Consider the following 26,697-nt stretch of genomic DNA (forward strand, 5'->3'; position numbering starts at 1 on the left):
AGGCTTCCAATCACCAATAAACGTAGATGTCTTTTCTCTAATCGAAAACTGACTCTGATCTAGTCAGTTTATCCATTTCAGCAAAATCCATCAGCTTCACCAACCATCCCTCCAGTGTAGCTAATGTTGAATCTTTCCATCTCTGGGCATATACTAGTAATCTTGCTTTTGTTATTTGCTTCCCTGGCTCCTTTCATACGTGTAACGAACCAGAAAGTTTATAGTTTTCCTTCACAATAGTGAACAGCACTTGAGGACTATTAGATTGAGGAAATTTTGGTTGAGTTTCCAGCTTTTATTTCCTTTTTTGAGAAAAAGCAGCAAAATATAGTTGTGTGATGATGAAACAAAATGATGAAAACACGAAAAATGTTAAATACATACTTATCTCAGATGACAGATTTAGCTGTTTGTTAAGTTGCTTAAAGAGAAAAATACCACAAGTTGTTTTTAAATCTATAGATTAAGGTAGCTGTAATCAGAACATCTGAAAGCCACAATTAAACACTATCTCAAACACACAACTCTGAACTACACTATTATAAGCGGATCAGATGTTTGAAATCACTCCACATCATCCTTAGCAACAAGCTTCAGAATGCTCTAGAATATGAAATTGCTGGTGACAAAAGAGAAAGGCAGAATGGGTGACTTAGTCACAGGATATTCTTACACAATATTTTTCTCAAAACATTTTCCAATTCAGAAAGTTTATGTAGCTGTATACTAAATAAGCATATGAGGAAAAAAAGATATATGTCAGTTTGTAAAAATAGTCAATATCCTAATTGACAGAATGGACCAATACTGTATTCTAATGCGTCACATATTGATATGTACTATATGGGAGGCAGTGGCTCAGTGGGTTAGGACGCTGAGCTTGTCGATCAGAAGGTCGGCAGTTTGGCAGGTCGAATACCGAGTGCCGCGTAACAGAGTGAGCGCCTGTTACTTGTCCCAGCTTCTGCCAACCTAGCAGTTTGAAAGCACGTAAAAATGCAAGTAGAAAAATAGGGACCACTACGGTGGGAAGGTAACAGCGTTCCGTGTGCCTTTGGCATCTAATCATGCTGGCCACATGACCACGGAGACGTCCTCGGACAAATGCTGGCTCTTCGGCTTTGAAACGGAGATGAGCACCGGCCCCTAGAGGGGACGAGTAACAGGCGCTCACTCTGTTACGCGGCACTCGGGATTCGACCCGCCAAACTGCCGACCTTCTGATCGACAAGCTCAGCATCCTAACCCACTGAGCCACCGCGTCCCTTATTCTGTTACTGTGGAGTAATTCAGATATATAGTTTATTTAACTTCCATTAATTCTAGCGACTGACAAGCATTTCCAGATTAAAATTTAATGTCAAGAATTTTATATTTTAAAAATTGTTGATTGTCATTTAGAAAATATAGCAATATTACTGTTACACCTAGTTAATTGTTATGGCTTCATTCTATTGGCAGCTTAATTAATAGGGCAAATCGCCTTCCATTTTTAACATTTTTCATCATTTGTCATGGATGGATAGGTTACATTCAAGGATGTAGCAATAGTTCTTAAAAAATTTATTGCCAATAGTTTTTTTACTTCCTACACCAGGTTTTTTTCCAGTATGAAATATTTGAGAAAGGAAGATAAAAGAGAAGTAGCAAAGTGTCTTAGGATAAGTTTTCTTAAAGCAGAAACTTTGTTCCACTGTAATAAATGAAAGAAATGATAGGTGATTTGGAGAGCATTATATCTTTACATCTTTTGTATAAACTCAGGTAACTTTATCCTTTTTATAAAAGGCTATTGATTTTGTAAATATACATATATTTTTTCTGCATGAATGGAACAAATTTAAAAACTATGGCTCTCTTTTTTTAAAAGGATTTTTAAATAATGACGCGTGGAATTTTTTTTTGACTGAATAACATGGTGAAAAGCTCTACATTTGCAAGAAAATTTCACCACTCTGCAATGAGATTATGATATGCTCAAAAGTAGAAAGACCCTACCCCCAATGGAATAATACCTAGTGAAGATGACGGAACTTGCAGAATTGCAAACTCTGTTCCGTGATTAGAGAGAAGACAAGATTTATGTTTATTGCTGACTCAGAATCCCTTTTAGACCTTTTTGCATGAATAGAAAAAAATGATGTTATTATGTTTTTGATGTTTAGCAAAAATATTTAATAGAAAAAAGAGAGCTTTTTGGTAACCTTGCAATAAAAGTTAATTTTGTAATTGTACTTAATATTTGCTGTGAAGAAAATCAGGAGCTACTTCTTTCTTTTCATTCTTTCTTTTTGCCTTTTTTTGTTTTTGTCTTTTTTCTTATTTTCTTTATAAAGAAAAGGGACTTAATTAATAAATAGTTGCGATATTATAAAAAACAGTCTTAATTTTTTGAGAATATTTGTTAATTTTATTTTTTCTTATCACCCAATGTTTATCAGTGTTTTCAAATAACCTAAATTGTTTTAGGTTGGGGTAAAATTAATCCAGTTTGAAAGGATTTGCATAAGGAGCACTATAGGTAAAGGTAAAAGGTAAAGGTTCCCCCGCACATGCGTGCTAGTCGTTTCCGACTCTAGGGGCCGGTGCTCATCTCCGTTTCAAAGCCGAAGAGCCAGCGCTTGTCCGAGGACGTCTCCGTGGTCATGTGGCTGGCATGACTAGACGCCAAAGGCGCACAGAACGCTGTTACCTTCCCACCGCAGTGGTCCCTATTTTTCTACTTGCATTTTTTACGTGCTTTCGAACTGCTAGGTTGGCAGAAGCTGGGACAAGTAACAGGCGCTCACTCTGCTACGCGGCACTCGGGATTCGACCCGCCAAACTGCCAACCTTCTGATTGACAAGCTCAGCGTCCTAACCCACTGAGCCACCGCGTCCCTAAGGAGCACTATGGGAACCATTAAATATGTTATATATATACACACACACATACATACACACACACACACATATGTTTGCATTCAGAATACACTTGCTTAGTCCCAGACACGGGACAAATCTTGTTTCCTGTTTCAGCCTAGCCCAAGGCCATCTACAGGCAGTAGCCACAGCAGTGGCAGCTCATATTTGTGTAAATTTTTTGGCTTGCTAACAAAGAATAAAGGGAGACTGATATGATCATTTCAAACTTATTTGTTCTCATGGCTGAAAAAAAAATTTACACACACACACACACACACACATATAAAAATTTAATATACAGATTTGGTGTGATAAAACTATTATAGCTGTATAAAAATCAGAAAATTTTATCATTATATATTTTAAAATTGAAACTGAGCTTAAAAAGAAGGAAAAACTGCTACCTAAGAAAGGACAGTTGGAAGACTTATCATCTGATTGATAAAATGATAAAATGTCATTTCTCCATCAGCAGGTAAGGAATTCTTTTGAAATAACGTTTCTGGAAACAGCTAAGATAAAATACATTGCTGTAAATGCAATATAATGATATCTTTTAATTACTTAACCAGACTGAAGTAAATACCCTGTGAAATAGTATGCTTTAAGTGCACATTTGTAGGACCATTAGCTTAGTGATATTTCTGAACTTTCCAGTTTCAGAACGCATATGAAACATTAGAATATACAATATTTCAAATGCATTGATTGAATAATATTCCAGACACTACTGTAAAAACATTTTCCTCTATCTCATTTTTTTTAATATATCTCCAAATTTATTCAGCATGCAGAGTACCCCTGAAGATTTATCGTGCATGTAAACACCATGCCAAATGCTTTATATATTGATAAAGGAGAATATTTGTAGCTCAGGATTGCAATGAGGGGTCTTTGGTGCTGTCTGAGCTTGATTTTTTTTATGCAGCTGTTTCATGATACACTGGTATATAATGTATACACACACACACACACACACACACACACGCCCCCACACACACCATATATAATTTAATATTTTTTTCAAGCAGTTATTATTGCTTAAAAACATTTTTTAAAAACCTGAAATGCAACTGTGCGCTGCAGAAGCTTCTCTCAGTCAAGAAGGTTTAGCTGTTTTAATAAAAAATACAAAATGCTTTTAGTGTATATTTACGCAGTATTTGTTTGGATTACTTTATTCAAACCACTCACTTTAAAGGGTTTTTTTTATTCATTTCCTTCTATTCTTCCCCTCCCTTTTAGGATATTAATGTATGTATTCTTGAGAACTATCCTGAATGTTCCAATCCCAGGTTATTTTATATTATTCCATATTTCTGTGGACAGCATCCAAGATGCAGGTAATTTACAAACTTACCTTTTCTTCTAGCTTTTGTCTTCTTAAAGTTTTTCTTACTGTTCAGGGAATCTACAACGAGTTAAGATTTAAAAGATTCAGCACCAACATTCTAACCAAAGTCACAATCATGTAATCTGAAGGACACTGAATTTCAGGTTGTTATCTGACTGTATACTACAGCAGAGGTCCCCAGCCTTTTGGGCACCAGGGACCGGTTCTGTGGAGAGAGGTTTTTGCACGGACAGGAGGGTGCATGGTTTTGTGTGCTGCTTGCATCTTGCAAATGGTGCTTTGCTTGTTTATGCAGACTGGTTGCTGGCATGCAGCGGCCCTGTACTGGTCCACGGACCAGGAGTTGGGGACCCCTGTACTACAGTACAGGTAATCCTAGATCAGGGGTAGGCAACCTCAGCTCTTTTATGACTCATGGACTTCAACTCCCAGAATTCCTGAGTCAGCTGGCTCAGGAATTCTGGAGTTGAAGTCCATGAGTCATAAAAGAACCGAGGTTGCCTACCCCTGTCCTAGACTTACAGCCACAATTGAACCTAAAATTTCTGTTGCTAAGTGAAACATTTGTTAAGTCAGTTTGCCCCCATTTTATGACCTTTCTTGCCACAGTTGTTAAGTGAATCACTGAAGTTTTTAAATTAGTGAAATTGTTGTTAAGTGATCAGTTGACCCCAGGACATTACAACTGTCATAAATATGAGTCAGTTGCCACGTGTCTGAATTTTGATCATGTGACTATGGTATGTGTGTGCTGCAATGGTCCTAAGTGTGAAAACAGGTCATAAATCACTTTTTAGTGCCATTTTAACTTTGAATGGTCACTAAACAAACTGTTGTAAATTGAGCACTACCTGTAGTGTATTTTTTTAGAAAAAGCACAAATAGCTAATAGAAATAAGTTCGACTTCTTTCCTTATTCAAAAGCCTCTTAAGATTGACAGTCTTCAACTTTTCATTGCAGCCTGTTCTTAGATGAAACAAAATATCAGAGAACTCATTACTTACGTATTTCACTTAGCAAAATAGCTGGACTGGCTTTGTTACTTTGAATGGCTGAATGTAATGATATTATACTGGCCCTGTAGGCACCCTTCTCCAATGCACAGTCCCAATGTTTTAGACATGGCTAATGAGAATAATAGTCCAGTGATTGGAGCTATACTGTAATACAAATTATTTGGAGTGCGTATGTTATGAAAAGTTACCTGTAGTGTATATCAGCATCTCAAAAAGCTAATTACAAGGTACTTTAGAACATTCTAATAAATATGGCTCTGAAGCCTTTATAGTTATCATTAAAATGACTGTTGTTTCATATGTGGTGATTTATATTCTAGTAGACTGTGTGTTCAGTTTGAAGAATATTGTTAACTTTTTTTTAAGGGAACCTGGTGAATGGGCCCTCGAAAGAGCAAAAATGAATGTGAATGAAAATTTCCTCCTTGTGGGCATTCTGGAAGAATTAGAGGATGTGCTGCTTTTATTAGAAAGATTTTTACCTCATTATTTCAAGGATGTACTCAGCATCTACAAAAACCCAGGTAACTCACTTGATTGTACATCAGCAGGGCTTTTTTTGTCATAGAACGCTCAGAATGGAGTTCCAGCACCTTTTTTGGATGGAACCTTGTAGGGTAGGCAAGGCGGGTTGTATGACGTGTGAGATTTGGCACCTTTTTCTTTTACAAAGAAAGCACTGTACATCAGTAATTGTTTTTTATGGTTCAGAATAAAAACTGCTGCTCTACTTGATCTCTCTATTAATTTAGGAAATCTATTTATTTGTCATATAGGTCAGTCATTTTATGAAAGGTATATAATTATCGTTATCAGACTGTACTTGTTTATTGTGTGCTATTTAGATTAGTAAAAATTTATTGGTTAGATTTTCTATCTTCCCCAGGAGTTCAAGACCGTGTAGGTCTTCTCTAGTCTTCCCCACATTGATAACTCTTGAGTTTGGGTTGAAAGATAGTGAGTGCCCAAGGATACTCAAATGAGTTTCTGTAGCTAAGAACAGACATAAATCTGACTCTCCTTTGTTCTAAACAAATACTTTAACTAGTATATATATTTTTGGCACTCTGATATTCTTAATAGGCTACAGTGGGACATCAACAACCTAGCCTCTTGTCAACTTTGAGGTTGACTAATCCTTGTCAGAATAAGGAAGTGGCTGAAGTCATGGTCATTTGTAAAAAGTGTTCTCTTTTAGTTGTTAGTCATTCAAACTTGTTACACAAAAAAGGGTACACAAGAAGGAACCTAGATAAGCTCCAGACTGATATCCAGCCGAAGGGTCAGGACTGACTTGGTACCATCTAACTTTCTTCTGTTGCTGAAAGAAGAATATAGCCCGAGCCTACAAAGACGAAGTGAGGAAAGCTAAGGCTCAAAATGAACTAAGGCTTGCGACCAAAGTCAAAAATAACAAAAACTTCTTTCAACATGTAAAAAACAAGAAAAAGGTGAGGGAAATGATTGGTCCATTAGTGGGTGAAAGTGGCAAGAAGGTGACAAGCAACAGAGAGAAAGCAGAACTCTTTAACTCGTTTTTTGCATCTGTCTAGCCCAGGGGTCAGCAACCTGAAACAGTGAAAGAGCCACTCGGAACCAGTTCCCTCACAAAAGGAAAAACTGGGAGCCGCAAAAAATGTGTGCGCATGTGCGTACATGCGTGCATGCGCAGAACAGGGTTTGACTGAAGAGGAGCCAAGGTGAGATATGCACCTACCCTGCATATTTGAATTGATTGGTTGAACTTTTTTAGTCCCACTGTTGTTGTTTTTTTGGACTGCACATGGCAGAGGACTGGGAGCCGCAGGAGACGGCTGAAAGAGCCGCATGCGGCTCTGGAGCCAGAGCCACATGCGGCTCTTTCAGCCATCTCCTGCGGCTCCCAGTCCTCTGCCATGTGCAGTCCCCCCCCAAAAAAAAGTGGGACTAAAAAAGTTCAACCAATCAATTCAAATATGCAGGGTAGGTGCATATCTCGCCTTGTCTCCACTCTTCAGTCAAACCCTGTTCTGCACATGCGCGCATGTACGCACATGCGCACACATTTTTTGCGGCTCCCAGTTTTTCCTTTTGTGAGGGAACCAGTTCCGAGTGGCTCTTTCACAGTTTCAGGTTGCTGACCCCTGGCCTAGCCAAAAGGAAAAAGCAGACCAACCTATCAAAAACAGTGCCATAGAAAACAGAATAAAAACACAAGTTAAGATAGGCAAGAAAATGGTAAGTGAGCACCTGTCCAGCCTAGACGAGTTCAAATCACCAGGCTCAGATGGATTACACCCCAAGGTTCTCAAGGAACTGGCGGATGTGATCTCAGAAGCACTGAACTATATTTTTCAAAGACCCTGGAGCACTGGGGAACTACCAGAGGACTGGAAAAGAGCTGATGTAGTTCCCATCTTCAAAAAAGGGGGGAAAAAATGGATCCAGGAAATTACAAACCTATCAGCCTGACCTCAATACCTGGGAAGTGAGCATCTAGAGGCAAACAAAATCATTACTAAAAGCCAACATGGGTTTGTCAAAAACAGATCATGCCAGACAAATTTTATTGCATTCTTTGACCAAGTGACAAAATTAGTGGACCAGAGGAATGCTGTGGATATAATTTACTTGGACTTCAGTAAGGCATTTGATAAAGTAGATCACAACCTACTACTTGATAAGATAGAAAAATGTGGGTTAGACAGCATCACCACCAGATGGATTCATAGCTGGCTGACTGGCCGTACTCAGCATCTGGTCCTCAATGGAACCACATCTACATGGAGGGAAGTATGTAGTGGGGTGCCCCAAGGCTCTGTTCTGGGCCCAGTGCTCTTCAACATCTTTATCAACGATTTGGACGAAGGGATAAATGGGGAACTCATCAAATTTGCAGACAACACAAAGCTGGCAGGAATAGCCAACAGTCCAGAAGACAGGCTTAAGATACAGGAGGATCTGGACAGACTTGAACACTGGGCGCTATCTAACAAAATGAAATTCAATGGTGAAAAAAGTAAGGTTCTACATTTAGGCAGGAAAAATCAAATGCACAGGTATAGTATAGGTGGTACCTTGCTCGATAGTAGTAACTGTGAGAGGGATCTCGGAGTCCTAGTGAACAATCACTTAAATATGATCCAGCAGTGTGCTGCAGCTTCCAAAAAAGCCAACACAGTGCTAGGCTGCATTAACAGAGGGATAGAATCAAGATCCCGTGAAGTATTAATACCACTTTACCATGCCTTGGTAAGGCCACACGTAGAATACTGCATCCAGTTTTGGTCACAATGATGTAAAAAAGATGTTGAGACTCTGGAAAGAGTACAGAGAAGAGCAACAAAGATGATTAGGGGACTGGAGGCTAAAACATATAAGGAACGGTTGCTGGAATTGGGTATGTCTAGTTTAATGAAGAGAAGGACTAGGGGTGACATGATAGCAGTGTACCAGTGTCTCAGGGGCTGCCACAAAGAAGAGGGAGTCAAGCTATTTTCCAAAGCGCCTGAAGGCAGGACAAGAAGCAACGAATGGAAACTAATCAAGGAGAGAAGCAACCTAGAACTAAGGAGAAACTTCCTGACAGAACAATTAACCAGTGGAACAACGTGCCACCAGAAGCTGTGAATGCTCCAACACTGGAAGTTTTTAAGAAGAGACTGGACAGCCATTTGGCTGAAATGGTATAGGGTTTCCTGCCTGAGCAGCTGGTTGGACTAGATGACCTCCAAGGTCCCTTCCAAATTTACTATTATGATTATATAGAATACAATTTCTCCACCACCAAAATGAGGTAGATTGAGATGATGAAAATAGGATGACTGCTTAATTCCCTCCAGGGAGTTTCCATGGCTGAAGATAAATTTGGACTTTTCCTAAATCAATTATTTAACTACTATGCCAATCTGGCTTTCTAGATTCTAGTGCATAAGTCAGTCCTTTTAAAAAAAAATAGGTTCAACACTGAAAGGGGAAATTGAAAGAAACTAAACTAGGACAATAGTCTGTAATAGCGTATACATATATACAGTATACTTAACTTAAGAATATCCAACTGACTTGGACTGATTTCAAGTAAGGAAAGCATGGGTTAGTTTTTGGAATAAAAGCCCACTGGAGGTGCCATGGATGATGGTTAGATGGTGAATTTGAAGGAAAGCATTTCAGAATTGACAAAGCCCTTCCGTAATATTGCGAAGAAAACCAAATGGATGCATCACCAGAACCTAAACTTAATTCAAGAATGTCCTTTATCTGTTTTGGGGCTAAATATTTATTTATATATTTAAAATATAAAATGCATGCTTGAAGAATAGTTTCTCCTCTGAAATGCTTTGGAATTCTTTTGGATGTAAGAAACCGAACAGTATTTTTCTTTTAGCTTAAATGTCTTGCAGTTAAATGTTTTCCCACATAAGGTTTGAAAATCAGATTTCATGGACGACAAAGAATTACAAAGCTCTTTTTTCAAAAGTTCATCTTATATAATAGGTCCTATTGTGGTCCTTTCTTGTCATAATTGTTAAGTGAATCACTGCAGATGTTAAGTTAGTAATGTTGTTGTTAAGTGAATCTGGCTTCCTTGCTGACTTTGCTTGTCAGAAGGTCGCAAAAGGTCACATGAGCCTGGAACACTGAAACCTTCATAAATACATGCTGTTGACCTGGACTTACAGAGAAGAGCAACAAAGATGATGAGGGGACTGGAGGCTAAAACATATAGGGAACCGTTACTGGAATTGGGTATGTCTAGTTTAATGAAGAGAAGGACGAGGGGTGACATGATAGCAGTCTTCCAATATCTCAGGGGCTGCCACAAAGAAGAGGGAGCCAATCTATTTTCTAAAGTGCCTGAAGGCAGGACAAGAAGCAACGGATGGAAACCAGTCAAGGAGAAAAGCAACCTTGAGCTAAGGAGAAACTTCCTGACAGTTAGAACAATTAACCAGTGGAACAATCTGCCTCCAGAAGCTGTGGATGCTCCAACACTGGAAGTTTTTAAGAAGAGACTGGACAGCCATTTGTCCGAAATGGTATAGGGTTTCCTGCCTCAGAAGGGGGTTGGACTAGATGACCTCCAAGGTCCCTTCCAACATCATCATCATCATCATCATCATCATCATCATCATCATCATCATCATCATCATCATCATTATTATTATTATTATTATTATTATTATTATTATTATTATTATTATTTAGGGGACAGTATCAATTGTGAATACGTGAAGATGGCCCCTCTATCTCTGGCCACTTGCAGAACCAGGAATGCAAGGTCATAAAAGGACAGCAAAGGAAACACCCAATATCCTAACCCACCCCGGAACATATGGTGTCTTAGGGAAACACCTAAACCACCCAAAAGGGAACATATGGTGTTGCTGGGGAAACACCCAAAAGGGAACATTTTTAGCTACTTCTGGTTTCTTTTTATCTACAGTGTGCCAACCTTAAAGGGCGAAGTCTTTATCTTTTGTGTGTCAGTTTTGCTGGGTGAATTGCCTATGTAATCAAAGAAGATATAAAATAAGGCTTTTCTGATATCTGGGGCTTTTTCTCTCTTTTAGAGAAGCCAGTCTTTGTTCAGCTGAATAAAAACCATGAAGCTTGAAGGCAGCTTCTGGTTTCCTGTATTTTTTTTTTTCAAGCAAAACCTCAGAACCTACACAGCAGTGCCAATTGCGAAGCATCCAAGTTTTGATCATGTGACCATGGGGATGCTGCAACAGTCATAAGTGTGAAAAATGGTCATTAATCACTTTTTTTCAGTGCCATTGGGACTTCAAATGATCGCTACGCAAGAACTACTTGTATTTATAGATTTCTATTGATCCTATTCGTAGTAGCTTGATTTGGCCAGAAGGTGGCACTACATTTCTTCTTTTCTTTTACAGTTATAAAATAGACCCTTAAAAAGCCAACACTCTGCATCCAATTTGCACTCTGCATTGTCAGATTTTATATTTTGTCAAGAAAAAAATGAGGGAATACAAATTTTGCCGTCCTTCCTTCAGAAGATGTAAGAATCAAAATTATCTATAGAGTAATGATAATCTTAAAAAGGATTAGGTAGCACTTTTTAAAAACAACTTTTGTTCCTTTTATAAATACTGTATAGCTGGAACACTACTGCTTGGAGTATTTTCATATAAAGAAAGAATAACATCTATTAATTAAGAAAATGTTGCTCTAATGTTGATTTAGGCACCAAAAAAGAAAAGAAAAGAAAAGAAAGCATGCTTATAAATATAAATTATACATTTATCTGAACAGGAGCCATAAGGCTTCAGTCATTTGTGCATCTAGAACTGGTGTTTACTACAGTGCATAAAAATTCCTCTACATGGGTTTATCACTTGCATTTGCTATCCAATAGTCACAAAGTAAACTTCAATCAAGCACAATGTCAGAATCCATTTATATCATATTCATGAATGGAATGTTTCAAACATTATTCCATGGATTCTGCCATCTCCCGAAGAGAAGAGGATAGATGTGTATTGAACCGGCAATAGGCATTTCAAAGGAAAGGAGAAGCCTTTTGAACTGGGGAAACAAAAGGGGGGGCTAGCATCTGGCTTTTGTCACAGGAGACAGCAATAAACATGAAGGGTCCTAATTTCCTTTTTCCCACGAGATGGATGATACGAGAGAAAGGATGGGGGACTGACCAAATGGGGTTAAGGGGGGGTTAAACCGGGAACTCTTTATAAGGGTTTACTTTGTGGAATAATATTAAGTCCTGTCTCGTTCCTACAACCAAGCATGTCATAGTAAAGATTCTTTTTGGAATAGATTTGACTCCAAGAATTTTGTCTTCCTAAGACGTGGTTTGGGGTGGGTCCTGACACACAATATTTTCAGAGCAGAGGGAAAACAGAGGCTCATACTTTCATTATGTAACAAAAAGTTAGTGACAGACATTTCTAAGTTCAAAAATGGCTGGCTCAGGTTGGATAATAGCAAGGCAATTGCATAGATATGGCTCCCAATACTTACCAAACTAAGTATGAATCAGTTAATGCCTAGATTTTGTAGTCTCGTGTATTTCTTTTTAAAAAAAGTCTTTTTTTTTTACAAACAACAACCGCAAAAGAACCTTGCAAGTAAGCTGAGATAAGATGGTGGCAGAGAAACAGAGTAGCCCACCAAGCAGCCTGCCCGCAGGAAGGGTACCGTATATACTTGAGTATAAGCCGAATTTTTCAGCCCACTTTTTGGGCTGAAAAATTCCACTTCGGCTTATACTCCAGTCAACAAAAAAAACTTACCGAGGACTTGTGCGCGGCCGAGGCTTTGGTGCTTCCGGGATCGCGCGCACCTCTCCCAAGCCACCGCCGTCCGGAGACCTGCCGAAGTTTGGGGAGGTTTGGGGAGGTGCGCGCGCACCTCCCCAAACCTCCCCAAACGTCGCCGGGTCTCCGTTCCTCTGCGCCCTGCCTGCCTGCTTCTTTCCACAGCGGAAAGAAGCAGGCAGGCAGGGGGCGGAGGAACGGAGACCCGGCGACGTTTGGGGAGGTTTGGGCGCCTCCCCAAATATCCCCAAACGTCGCCGGGTCTCCGTTCCTCTGCGCCCTGCCTGCCTGCTTCGTTCCACAGCGACGTTTGGGAATTGGGTATGGAATTGGGTATGTCTAGTTTAATGAAGAGAAGGACTAGGGGTGACATGATAGCAGTGTACCAGTGTCTCAGGGGCTGCCACAAAGAAGAGGGAGTCAAGCTATTTTCCAAAGCGCCTGAAGGCAGGACAAGAAGCAACGAATGGAAACTAATCAAGGAGAGAAGCAACCTAGAACTAAGGAGAAACTTCCAGCGGAAAGTAGCAGGCAGGCAGGGCTCGGAGGAACGGAGACCCGGCGACGTTTGGGGATATTTGGGGAGGCGCCCAAACCTCCCCAAACGTCGCCGGGTCTCCGTTCCTCCGCCCCCTGCCTGCCTGCTTCTTTCCGCTGTGGAAAGAAGCAGGCAGGCAGGGCGCAGAGGAACGGAGACCCGGCGACGTTTGGGGATATTTGGGGAGGCGCCCAAACCTCCCCAAACGTCGCCGGGTCTCCGTTCCTCCGCCCCCTGCCTGCCTGCTTCTTTCTGCTGTGGAAAGAAGCAGGCAGGCAGGGCGCAGAGGAACGGAGACCCGGCGACGTTTGGGGATATTTGGGGAGGCGCCCAAACCTCCCCAAACGTCGCCGGGTCTCCGTTCCTCCGCCCCCTGCCTGCCTGCTTCTTTCCGCTGTGGAAAGAAGCAGGCAGGCAGGGCGCAGAGGAACGGAGACCCGGCGACGTTTGGGGATATTTGGGGAGGCGCCCAAACCTCCCCAAACGTCGCCGGGTCTCCGTTCCTCTGCGCCCTGCCTGCCTGCTTCTTTCCACAGCGGAAAGAAGCAGGCAGGCAGGGCGCAGAGGTCCGGAGACCTGCCGACGTTTGGGGAGGTTTGGGGAGGTGCGCGCGCACCTCCCCAAACCTCCCCAAACTTCGGCAGGTCTCCGGACGGCGGCGGCTTGGGAGAGGTGCGCGCGATCCTGGAAGCACCGAAGCAAGTCCTCGGTAAGCTCCGGGCAGTCACTTGCTTCGTCTCCTGAGGGAAGGGGGGGCGACTGGAGCGGGCGTGTTTCCTCGCCTGCTGGGCGCCGCGATTTGCCCGGGGGAACGCGCGGGCCCCGAATAGCAGCGTGGAGCGAGGAAGCGGACAGCCAGGGCTTCCCGGAGAGCCAAGGCCACACAGGGTATTCCTGTGTATTCAGGCTTGCAAAATGGCGGATCGAGCCTCTGCTGGCGGCAGAGGCTTGCAGAACGGCGGATCGGCTTATACTCGAGTCAACAACTTTTTCCAGTTTTTGGGGGTGAAATTGGGGGTCTCGGCTTATACTCGAGTCGGCTTATACTCAAGTATATACGGTACTAGAACTAAATCTACAACAAAGAATTAATAAAACGGATGTGAGTCTTGAAAGAAATAACTCCACAGTGCATGATCCTAAATAGGCCACAAAATGTCAACTTCATAATGTTAAGTCAAAAAGAAACAAGTTCTATAAATATAAACAGGAAATTAAATAGGAAGTGTACGTCCGTCTGTCTGTTTCTTTCTATTTGAGGCAAATGCCTCTTCTACTGAGTGACAAAGAAATCCAAACCTAAAGCTGCATAAGTGGAAAAACAAAAGATGTCCATTCTTTCTTCTCCCACTCAAGAAAACCCTGTTGAGAAAGCCTGGGAATGACCGTGTTCTCATGCCTCTAGTCTATGGGTTATCCTATATATATATATATATATATATATATATATATATATATATATATATATATATATGAGCTTAAATGGACTCCAGAAGATGGTAGAGGACAGGAAGGCCTGGAGGAATGTTGTCCATAGGGTCGCGATGGGTCGGACACGACTTCGCAGCTAACAACAACAAATATATATATATATATATATATATATATATATATATATATATATATATATATATATATATATATATATATATATATATATATATATATATATATATATATATATATATATATATATATATATATATATATATATATATATATATATATATATATATATATATATATATATATATATATATATATACATACATACATATATATATACATATATACATACATATATACATATATATATACATATATATATATATATATATATATATATATATATATATATATATATATATATATATATATATATATATATATATATATATATATATATATATATATATATATATATATATATATATATATATATAACGAGGACAAGAGAATAACCTGCTAGATGAATGCTAAGAATGCTTAAGTGGGCAAGCAGAGTCTTCCTAAAGATTCCCATTATGTTCCAGAGCCCTTGACTATATTTATTTTATTTATTTATTTTATTGCATTTATATACCGCCCTTTCCCTGAGGACTCAGGGCGGTTTACAGGGAGTTAAAAATCAACCATACAAAAGTTAAAAACCAATTTAAAAAAGATTAAACCAACCCTGTACTATTAAAACCCCAATTAAAATAAATTTCTCCTCAGCCTGGGCCCGAGAGCTCAAAGAGCCAGGTCTTCAGACCCCGGCGGAATGATCGGAGGTCGGGAGCAGTCCTCAGCTCCACTGGCAGCTGGTTCCAGAGGGCAGGCGCTCCCACTGAGAAGGCCCTATCCCTGGGTGTCACCTGTGGAGCCTCTGCTATTGCTATGTGCAAAAGGCAGAGAGAGAGCAGTACTCAGCTGTTTGAAGAAGTGCCTTGTGTCAGATAATCTACTTGAGAGCTTAATATGGTTCCCAGGTAGACAGGTTTTTATGACAAGTTATTGACCCACCATTGACCAAGTGGGGATTTTCCTGCATACGAGACTATACTGTGGCTGAGCATTGTACAATGATTTCCGTGATAAAATTGAGGAAAAGGCTCATCCTATCAGTAGAAAATTCAAATGCATCTGTTTGCCGTTAACCGTTCTAATTATTGGAGCTGGTGGGCAGAGGAAATGGCCACAACACAATCTATCCTAGTAATGAGAAAACAGCTTACCCAAAACAGTTTCCCCCTGTTTGTTGTTGTTATAGAATTGTCTAATGCATATAATAAGTAGAATTTAATGTAACTAATATATCAGGAATAGGATTTGAGAACTCACCAAGGATATAGAAACTCTGAACAACCAGCAATTGGTTACATCTCTTTCTCAGTAAGAGAAGATGAAAAGCATTAAAGGTAGGCCGTATGCTAATGAAGCTCTTTTATGGTACCCCTACAATTGAGGTCCACAAACCCATAAGGTATTTTAGATGGGAAAGGTTTAAAAGGCAGCCCAAATTTAATACGGGTGGCTCTTAGGTTACACCCATTTGTTCAGTGGCTGTTCAAACTTGCGATGACGCTGAGGAAGAGAGACTTAAGACCGGTGCTTAGAGTTCCATTTGTCACAACAATCGGGCCTGGACTGACTACAGTTTTAAATTTGGTTTTATTGGGTTAATTGTTATGTATTTATTATATTTTGTCTAATTCTTTTTTAAATTTTGTATTTTACGTTTTTAAACTTTTTATTGTTGTGCCCAGTAGGCCATATGCACTCTAGCCACGCCTACCCATGTATTTTAACTTTTAATTTTCCCTGTAAACCGCCCTGAGTCCTACGGGAATAGGGCGGTATATAAATTTAAAAATAAATAAATAAATAAATAAATAAATAAATAAATAAATAAATAAATAAATAAATAAATAAATTCCAACCTTCTCTCACCATTCCAACAAGCAAAGAGGAAGCCAGCAAGAAGTCAGAAGTTGAGGTTACCTGAGATCCTTGCTTAACAACCTGTACTGTCTTTGCTTAATGACAGAAAACAGGACTGCCATCATCAAGCGGCATAATCCCGCAACAACAACCATTACAACCATGTCGCTTAGCAATGGCAGTTCCAGTCCCAATTGCCATCATAACCGAAGGACTTTCTCTGTGACCTTTCTCTCACATATTGACCGTACAATTACAGCAGACTTAAGATTTAAGTGGCCCATACAATATCTAAATGGTCTTTTTCCAGGAAGCTTTATAAGATTGATAAATCATGTGTAACAAAGTTTTTTTTCACCTATGCGTCCTTTGTTTATAAGTATTAAAATGCAAATATTCAAATATAAATAAGGTAAATTTCAGAACTTCCTAGCTGGGGATAAAATAACGGTTAACTGGAAAGAACATTTACGAAAGAATGCAGTACTCTAGGCAGATTACAGAATGGTGTTGATTCTCCTACTGTACATATAAACCAGTTCTGCTCAGACTCCTGGAAGAAGTGTTGCTAGGGTACTAAATTATATTATAAATTACAAGTGTAGCTTAAGGGCAATTATTATTTCTTCATGCATAACCTGAGATATAAATAAAAAGACTAAGACTACACAGAATTCCTGAAACTGTACAGAGTAATAAAAAAAACCTACTAGATTTGATTTAGCACCACATCAAAAAGAAAAGCCTTCTTTTGTTTCATTTACTGGCCTTCCTCCAACTTTGTGGAAAGAATCTGCTTACCTTAATGAAAGGTTTCTGGAGAGATGTAAATCACCGGCTTCAGGCCATACAGTTCTTGTCAGGGTTATCCACTCAAGTATTGTTCTCTGATTTTTTTGTTTGTTTTAAAATCCACCCGTTCAGAAGATGAGACTGGAGTAATCTGACCCTGTACATGACCAACAAATAGTTCTCGACTTACGACCTTTCATTTAATGACCATTAAAAGTTACAGAGGGGCTGAAAAAAGCGACTTGTAACTGGTCCTCCCATTTGCGATCATCACAGCTTCCCCACAGTCACGTGATCAGAATTTGGGTTGTTGGCAACCAGCATGTCTTTATGATGGTTGCAGGATCTTGGGGCCGTGGGGTCACCTTTTGCAACCTTCTCAGCCAAGTTCCAACAAGCAAAGTCAACGGGGGAAACCAGAGACATGTAACGATCACATGATTTGCTTATCAGTCATGGCAAAATTGGTCACATCTCACTTAACAACTACATTGCTTAGTGACAGAAGTCCTGGCCTCGATTGTGGTTGTAAGTCAAAGACTACCTGTATGTTGAATCCAGAAGCAAGAAATTAGACACTGATTCACAACAAGATTTACAAGGGACATGATAGCTGTGTTCCAATATCTCAGGGGTTGCCACAAAGAAGAGGGAGTCAAGCTATTCTCCAAAGCACCTGAAGGCAGGACAAGAAGCAACGGATGGAAACTAACCAAGGAGAGAAGCAACCTAGGAGAAATTCCCTAACAGTTAGAACACTTAATCAGTGGAACAACCTGCCTCCAGAAGCTGTGAATGCTCCAACACTGGAAGTTTGTAAGAAGAGACTGGACTGCCATTTGTCTGAAATGGTATAGGGCAGGGGTGTCAAACTGCCGGCCCATGGGCCAGATGCGTCATTGGGAAGCCACGCCTACCCCATTGCCAGCAATGGCGAAAAAGCCAGCTTTTTCGCGAGTTTGACATATCTGGTATAGGGTTTCCTGCCTGAGCAGGGGATTGGACTAGATGACCTCCAAGCTTCCTTCCAACATTATTGTTGTTGTTGTTGTTGTTGTTGTTATACAACAGCTGAGGATTTCTTGAATGCATAGAAGAAAGTTGATAGAAAGCATTCTTACTCATGATACTCTTCTTAGGAGAGATTTGCTTAGCATAAATTATCTGAAGCCTGAATTTAGTTTCATCCAGCATTTTATTTATGATTATATGTTGTGAACAAGAGTTTTATTGAAGGTCAGTCTGAAAGCTTTTTAAATAGATGAAATAAGATGGCTGGACTAAATGATCACTTCAAATTCAGTTTTATAGCTATGAATTGTTCCATTAACTAACCATTGAAACAATACAAAGCTATAATGATTTGCACTTTCAGAAGGCTCACTTTGTGTTAAGATTAACAACAGAGTGTAAGGTGAGGGATGTGGGCTGGGGTTTTTTTTTGCAGATCTGAACAGAATTGTATGCACATGTTAGCATTTTGTTAGAAATCACACTCAGCAGATTTTTCTCTGGTTGTAACATGAGCCGCTTGAAACTGCAAGTGGCTTCAGCTAATTTTTTTCCACGGAGTTCTAGCTCAAACTTATATTAAGGTGATGCTTAAAATTGAATAATGGATTAGCAGCAGGCTTCTAGATTTTCAGCACCTTGGCTTTTGGCATAAGATTTATAGCGAGAGTAAATTTAAATAGAGAGAAAAATTAGATCAATTTTGAGTGCTTATTATAGTTGGGTGCTTTGAATATTTTTTAGAATAAACTATTGTTTGTTTTAGATGCAAATGATAATCTTGGAAATTGAGTATTTAATATCATGAGGAGAAGGAACCATATGCTAGGTTATTTCATTTTTGGGGGGTCCTTGGTGCTTGCTTGTTTTCTTGCAGACATTTCATTACCCTAACTAGGTAACATCATCAGTGCCAGTGAGGAGTGCTGTTTGCTGTCAGTTTATATTCTGGTGTCTTGTCTGTCTGAATGGGTGGGGATGGTCTTAGGCAGGGGTGTCAAACTCAATTTCATTGAGGGCCGCATCAGCATTGCGGTTGCCCTCAGGGGGCCGGGTGGGTATGGCCAGGGTGGGTGTGGCCTACTGGGTAGGCGTGGCTAGAGTGCGTATGGCCTACTGGGTGGGCGTGGCCAGCTCTACATCGTTCGCATCCAGGTTGCTTATGGGGGCCTGGGCAGTAGTGGGACAGATCTGAGGGTCTCTGGCAGAAGGAGGGTCTCTGGGCCAGAGCCAAGGCAGTGGGGGCCGTTCCCTCACTGTTTCCAGGATGGCTTCGCGGGCCACATGAAACCACTTCATGGGCCGGATCCGGCCCCCGGGCCTTGTGTTTGACATGTCTGGTCTTAGGGATTCTTTGGTTGGGCTGTTTACTAATGGCTCTGTGGCAGTTTCTTGGTTGAGGTATTGCTTACTTGATTGTTGGTCTGAAGGTGACTTTGGAGTTTAATCTATGCTGATCTGGTTGCTGATTACTGATGTTTTTTTTCTCTTTTGGGCTGGTTGATTGTCTCTTTTGCATAATCTACAGATGTTGGTAATGTCTATGTGTGTATTGGTCGATGATTTGTCAGAGTGTCAGGCTTCTAGAAATTCCCTGGTGTTTTTTGGATTTGGCCTGGTTTAAGATAGTCACATTTTCCCAATTGAAACTATAGTTAAAATCTATCTATATGTTGTGAAATTAAAGAATTTCCATCATACCTTTTGACTGCCAGTTGGTGTTCATGGATACGTTCTGCCAGTCTTCTGCCTGTTTGCCCTACGTAATGATTTTTGCAGTTCTTGCCTTGTAAGTTGTAGATAATTCCTGTTTTTTTTCTCTTTTGCTTTACTTATGTTTTGAAGGGCTTCAGCTGGCTTATGTGCTGCACCGATTCCATGTGGTTGTAGTAGTCTATTTGTGGTTTCGGAGATATTCTTGATGTATGGCAGTGTAATTCTTTTTAGGGTTTGTGTTGATTGTGCTCTATTGGGTTGAGTGGTCAGGGATCTTTTGATGAAGTTGTGTGGATATCCATTTTGTTGGAACGTGTTGTGTTTTCTGCTGTTCCTGGTTGCTGCAGTGTGTTTGGGCTCATTTAAATAAAGTTCTTTACACAGCTTCTCTTGTGGGAGGTTGGGTTGTTGCTTTGCTAGCGGAGCACCTGGTTAATATGGGTGATTTTTCTGTAGACTTGCATTTCTAGTTTGCCATTGTGATCTCTGCTGATCAGGATGTCCAGGAAGGGTAGCGAGGTGTTCTTTTTTTCTTCTTTAATAAACTGGATCCCTTTAAAAATGTTATTGATGGTTCTGTGGGTGTTCTCTAATTGACCCTTTTTTTATTATGGTGAAGGTGTCATCATCTATATTTCTGATCCATATTTTTGGTGGTATTTGTGGAAATGCTATGGCTTCTAGACGTTGCATGATATTTCATTTTTGGAAGTAGGATGGAACGGCTTCACAATCTACCGTTTCTTGTCATTATTTGTCCTCGTACTTCAGAACTGCAGCAAGAGATATGACATGTTGAAGAAAAAAATGAAAACATCAATTGACTGACCAGCAATTTCCCTTACCTCCAAACCATGAGAAAAAATAATTTGATGGGTAAAAAGCAGCAGCGCCCTATTACTACTACTAAATCCTAGTCCTTACTAGGGAAATATTGAAATGGTTGTTAAATCAATAACCCTTCCACCCCCTTCTTTTCTCAATCTTACCCATAACTATTATATTTGATTAAAATTGTTCCAAAGAAATAATTCCTGATTTTAGGAATTAAAACAGTAGAAGCAGTAGTAGCAGTCTAGAATTTTACAGCTTAACGGGGTAATAAATATAATTAAATATTTTTGGTTTCAAGCAAAATAAAATCCAAATATAAATTTGTAACTAGAGGCTTAATTGGGGCTATTAAGATGTGTTGGATTTTACAAACAGTATCAGTAGTTCTCTACTTACAATCATTTGTTTAGTTACGACAAATGAAACAAATGAGTTGCAACTGGTCTTCACACTTACGACCGTCATAGCATCCCCACAGTCACATGATCAAAATTTGGGTGCTTAGCAATGGGCATGTATTTACAATGGGTTGTACATCCTGGGGTCATGTGGTCACCATTTGCAACTTTCCCAGACAGCTTCCAACAAGCAAAGTCAATGGGGCAAGCAGGATTTGCTTAACAACCATGTGATTCACTTAAGAAGCGCAGTGATTTGCTTAATAACCATGGCAAGAAAGGTCATAAAATTAGGCATGACTGACTTAACGGCCTTGCTTAGCAATGGAAATTCTAATCCAAATTGTGGTTGTTAGTCAAGACCACCAAAATTAACTGCATCGAAGGAAACAAAATCTTACTGGTCTCATAGGAAGAACTGTACTGTACATAAAATAAAGCAGAATTGTCTGGGTACTTTGCCAAATAGGGAACTATAAAATGGCCCTTGCCTCTTTATGGAAATGCCTAAACCCTCTTGGGAAAACAGTAACTGTAGCCAATGGATAGTAATATAGTTCCTTGCACCCTTTTCCATTTTAGTCAGACCTGTCTTCTCCTTCCATACTTGATTGGGTACATACAGGGCTACCTGAAATATAGTCCTTAAGGGTTTAGATTGACCCCTTTCAAGAAGGGTAAAGGAGCTATGGGATTCCAGTTGAGCTCTTTTGTTTATATACATGCTCAGACACATATGACTTTAGTGCTGCTGGAATATGCTGTGGCCTCTGGCAACGTAAAAGGGTTGTGTTGTGTTGCTGCTACTGATTTTGGATGTATTCTGAAATTGGTAGAGCTATGAAAAAGTGTGCCCAAATATTTAAAGATTTTGAATTGTTCCATTGTTTGGCCATTCAGAACTATACTTTGGAGAGGGGGAAAAAACACATTTATGGCTTCAGAATAGCTTTAAATTTCATCTGGCAAAAGTGAATAGCTAGGCATTTCTTGGGCTTCCGTATACTAACCAAGCTTAATACAGAACATGCTGGAAGTTTAAAATATATTTCCTTTTTAAAAACTGGATTCTCCTAGAGGTATTTATTGCTTATAACTAAGTATTTTCTAATGTACCACCTTCCTTTTGATTTTTTGACCTTTAATTTTTTTAACCCATTTCTCTTGTTGTCTCATTTTCCACAAAGCAAAACAGTGCTCCAGCATCTAAATTATCATCATCTTCTTCCGGGCATTATTCTCACCAGTGCAGGGCCCATGTTTTGGGCCGATGAATGCCACCTTGCATGCTGAAATGCAGCATCTGGGTCCAACTGGGCAATTTCCTTGTCTGCATTTATTGTGTCTTGCCATTTTTGCTTCGGCCTTCCACGTGGGCGCTTGCCATCTGTATTAAAGTGGAAAGTGATGCAGCCAATGGACTGGGGTGCTGCTGGTAGGAAAATGTATAAATAAAAAGTAATTTACTACAGAAGTGATTTTTAGGTATTTATGTTGGATAAAACATATGTTTTTGTTCATGGCAAAAGGAAGTTTCCAGAAGCAAGAAAGGATAAAGATAAAATTCAGCCATAAGCAACTGACTACTTCAAGTCCACTGAAGGAAATTAAACAAATTATTTTATTCCAGATGTTAGCAGAATTCATTATTTTCCACCTTATGAAATAAACTGGTGATGAAAGCTTATTTTTTTAAAAAAAGGAACAACATTATCTGGAAGAATAAAAAACTTACAAGCACCAGGAAGGGAAAGAGACAACATTGAATTGGTTATTTGGATTAATTGTTAGTCTAATGTCCAGTAGGTGGCAATAAAATCTAATCTTCCAGTCTATTTGAATGAGAATTACGTATATATGAACTCCATCAAACTACTGTGGAGCATTTTTGTTTAATCTATTAACAGTGCAAACATTTATTTCAGCCAATGATTTGAAGGTTCCTTTTTCTTCTAGGCTTGGATTGATGCTTCTCTTTATGCTACTCATTCTTGAGCTGATGCAGTTTGACTTGGGTCAGGAGTAGTGTAGACATACAACAAACATATAATAGATTTCAGTTGAGATATTCTTAGTTGGAAATTTGTTCTCTATTCTATGAGAGGTAGATAATAGCCAAGTTTCTTCAATTTGTAGCAGTAAGGCTTAACTGTAGGTCTTAATGTATTGTTGTGTTTACCTTGAATTTTTGTCAGAAAGTAATCAGCAGTCAATGAGATTGTTTCTACACAAAGCAGGGGACACTACTCACCATTTGTGCTAATGCATTCTGGGTCAGCTGCAATTTCCAGATCATTTTTAAATGCTATTCCATGAAGAAAGCATTACAGTTATTATGTCTTGGTTACCAGCTCATAGGCCATCAAAATCAGATTTGTGTCTTCCAAATAGGGAGTTTAATTTATCCCTTTCTTTAGCACCAAATCTAGATGAATGTCCAACATCGGGCTAGATTCAGAAAGCCATCCATTTGCAACCCTGATCCATAAAAGACTATGACCCCATCCAGAACACACATTTCTCCAGAATCATAAAATCCATTCTCCAAAATCAATAGTAATTTTATCAAAGATCACAATTTTAACGGTCAAAACTAGGCCGAACTAAAAAAAGAATAAAAAAAAATGGAAGGTGCAGAAACGAAAGAAGAAATAGAGAAATTGAAAAAGAAAAAATATAGTAAAGAAAAAGAAGAGAGAAAGAGAATACTTTCCACTTATCACCTTCTCTTACAACTCAACAAATGATCTGCTTCCCATAATCCATTTCTTAGTTTTCACAGAACATTGAACTTTTGTTTTTTTTTAAATGGTAAAATTAACAAGAGTTTTAACATTTCCCTTTAAGCCCCCAAATTAAAGGTGGTCTGGTCTAGTCTGATCTAGATATTTTGGTATACTAGTCAATGCACCTGATGGGAAGATGTCATACATGAGAGAGAGAGAGTCATATAAAAGGCTGACCAAGAGAAATCACATATTCTGAAAAAATGTACTCATGGAAAGGAGAAGAAATATTGCTTGTTTTACTATTATTATTTTATTTTATTTTATTATTTTATTATTTTATTTTATTTATTTTATTTTATTTTATTATTTTATTTTATTTTATTATTTTATTTTATTATTTTATTATTTTATTTTATTTTATTTTATTGAATTTATATACCGCCCTTTCCCGAAGGACTCCCACTAGCATGAGTGGGAGATGTAAAGAAGCAAGGGTATTCCACCAACTACAGACCCCAGTAAGAATGGACCAGCAGAGCAACGGGATAATAATGTTTAAGGCAAAGGAAGGAGTTGATGTTTGTAAAGGGATTTCTTAAGTGAGCTTCGTTTCCAGCCAGTTCACGCACAGGAGTAGCTTAAGACTGTAGTAGGGAAGAGTTCGTAATATTGGTTATCGATAATAGGGGTGATGGAATGCAGTTGCTTGCCAGTAGGGAGGCTTTTGCAGTAGCCTGTTCTGGAGAACTGTAGAATATTTTAACCCATGTGTTTCAAGTGAAGAAAGAGCTACTGTATTGTGGAAATTCACAGCTTAATAATTGCTAAGCAAACTATTTTTATAACTGTACTTTGGGAAAGAGTAAATGAGAGTAACAAGACGGCATATACTGCAGAACTGTATGCCTTTTTTTAAAAAAAGGCTGTCTGATACAATTGAGCAGGACATTAAAATGGTTGCCTATAAAAATTGAAAAGTAAATTTAATCTCAACTTCCTTTCTTTTTTGTTTAAAGTTCATCTTGGATGCAGGCATTGGAGATATTTAAGGACTCTTAAGAATGCCATCAATAATGTTTTTCAAACCCTCTTTTATTTCCTGTATGATTCTAGTCCAGAAGAGAGTAGATCCAATTATATTCCCTTTCCAAGAGACAGAGCAAACCTGTGGGGAAAATTATGTTAGTTGTCATCAGAAGAAAACATTAGTATCTCTTTCCCCTCTTTATCATTTTGTTTACTTCTGAAGAAGCTTAAGTTCTTGACAGTTGGATCTCTGTTCCTTTAGGACTGGATTGAGGGATGGCTTCGGTTGTAATTCTCTGGCTGTTAGCCAGAACAGTCAGAATCCATGTCACAAGTGGACTTTTCTAGAGAGAGAGCGAGTTTTATTCTCATTTTGATCTTCTCTCCTCCCCCCCTCCCCTTTCTTAATGTCAGATGTCCTCAGTTTTTGAATCGGACTCCTTACGTATTAAGTGCTGTGAAGTGTTCAAACTCAAGAGGAAGGGGAAATGGGAACGTCTACTTTTAGTACTTTAGTTTCATAAATGATTAAGGGTACTCTTAATCAGAGCCGTTTTGAAATAAAACAGAAGACTGTCGTGAATGTGATACCCTTTTACTTATCCTGTTGTTGTGACTCAGGGCCAGCCTGTGGGTCCGACAGCCGGGTCCGATGTATCGGAGGACTCAGATGTGGGGGAGGAGGGAAACGAACCGGCTGATGATGATTTGGAGGCTTTGCAGAGTCCTCAGCCGGGGACCTCTTCTCAGCTGTGTGAGCCCGAGAGTGCGGAGGATGATGACCCACAGCTGGCCCTGTTCAAGGACGCCCGACGCAGGAGGCAGACGAGCAGGGACAAACAAAGAAAGACTATGGGACTCCTCGGGAGGAGGCACAGGGAGACCACGCCCTGAGCTCTCTATAAAAGAAGTGTTTGGGGAGGGGCTGGTTGCTGAAAGCAACTTTTCCGCTTGAGAAGACAAGCTCTTGTGTTTTTGTTAACTGCGTAATTAAATCTTGGCAGAAGCCTTTTAGCCTTGGACGCTTTCCAGACTCTTCTCTTAATTAGGGGTTGCGAGAAGAGGGCTGGTTCAGAACACCTGTATTGGCTTGGTGCCATAACACTAAGCAAAAGTTTTGGCTGGAGAGGCCCCACCCTGCCTCACCCTCCCTGACCCAGCCCTTGCCTGTCCTTCACAAAGCAGCTTTGGATGCCATTAAGCCCACTTTCCAGGCTGAATAAATGTTGACGCTGATGATTTTCTACCCACATAATAATTTTATACGTCAACCTTTTTAAAAAAAATACAAAGAATTCATCTTGTTGTCTAACTCTTATCTAAGTTCTATCTACTGCGTAAGGACACGATGAGTTCCTTCAACTCCCAGCCAGTTAAATATGTCTAGTTTTCTCATCATCTTTCCTTCCACCTATTGCTAAAATTGCTTTTAAGTAGAAAATGATTTTTTTTAACATGGGCTTTAAATATGAAGCAAAAGCAGAAAAAGAACCGTCAGCTACCTTCCCCCATGTTTCATTTTTGAATTGTTAAAAATGACTCATTACTCCTCAGACCTCAGTGCAGCTTACAATTCATAATCGTAATCCATATTTTCCTAAAAAAGAATGGAATTCAGAGTGAGAAGTCTCTGAGAGATAGCTCACCTCCTCTTCTTTATTTTAAAGTGTCCCTATAA

General features: G+C 39.5%; 1 protein-coding gene across 1 annotated transcript in view; it reads left to right on the forward strand.

Annotated features, from left to right (window-relative positions):
* UST (uronyl 2-sulfotransferase) overlaps positions 1-26,697 on the forward strand; it is a gene marked incomplete at its 5' end in the record, with an annotated part of 116,141 nt that overhangs the window by 82,932 nt on the left and 6,512 nt on the right. Inside the window, 2 exons of the mRNA XM_081346782.1 lie at positions 4,150-4,247; positions 5,642-5,799. Of these exons, the coding sequence (XP_081202908.1) occupies positions 4,150-4,247; positions 5,642-5,799 (256 nt within the window). The remainder of the gene's footprint in view (positions 1-4,149; positions 4,248-5,641; positions 5,800-26,697) is intronic.

Source organism: Vipera berus, assembly GCF_964194415.1.
Source record: "Vipera berus genome assembly, chromosome: 1".
NCBI classification, from domain to species: domain Eukaryota; kingdom Metazoa; phylum Chordata; class Lepidosauria; order Squamata; family Viperidae; genus Vipera; species Vipera berus.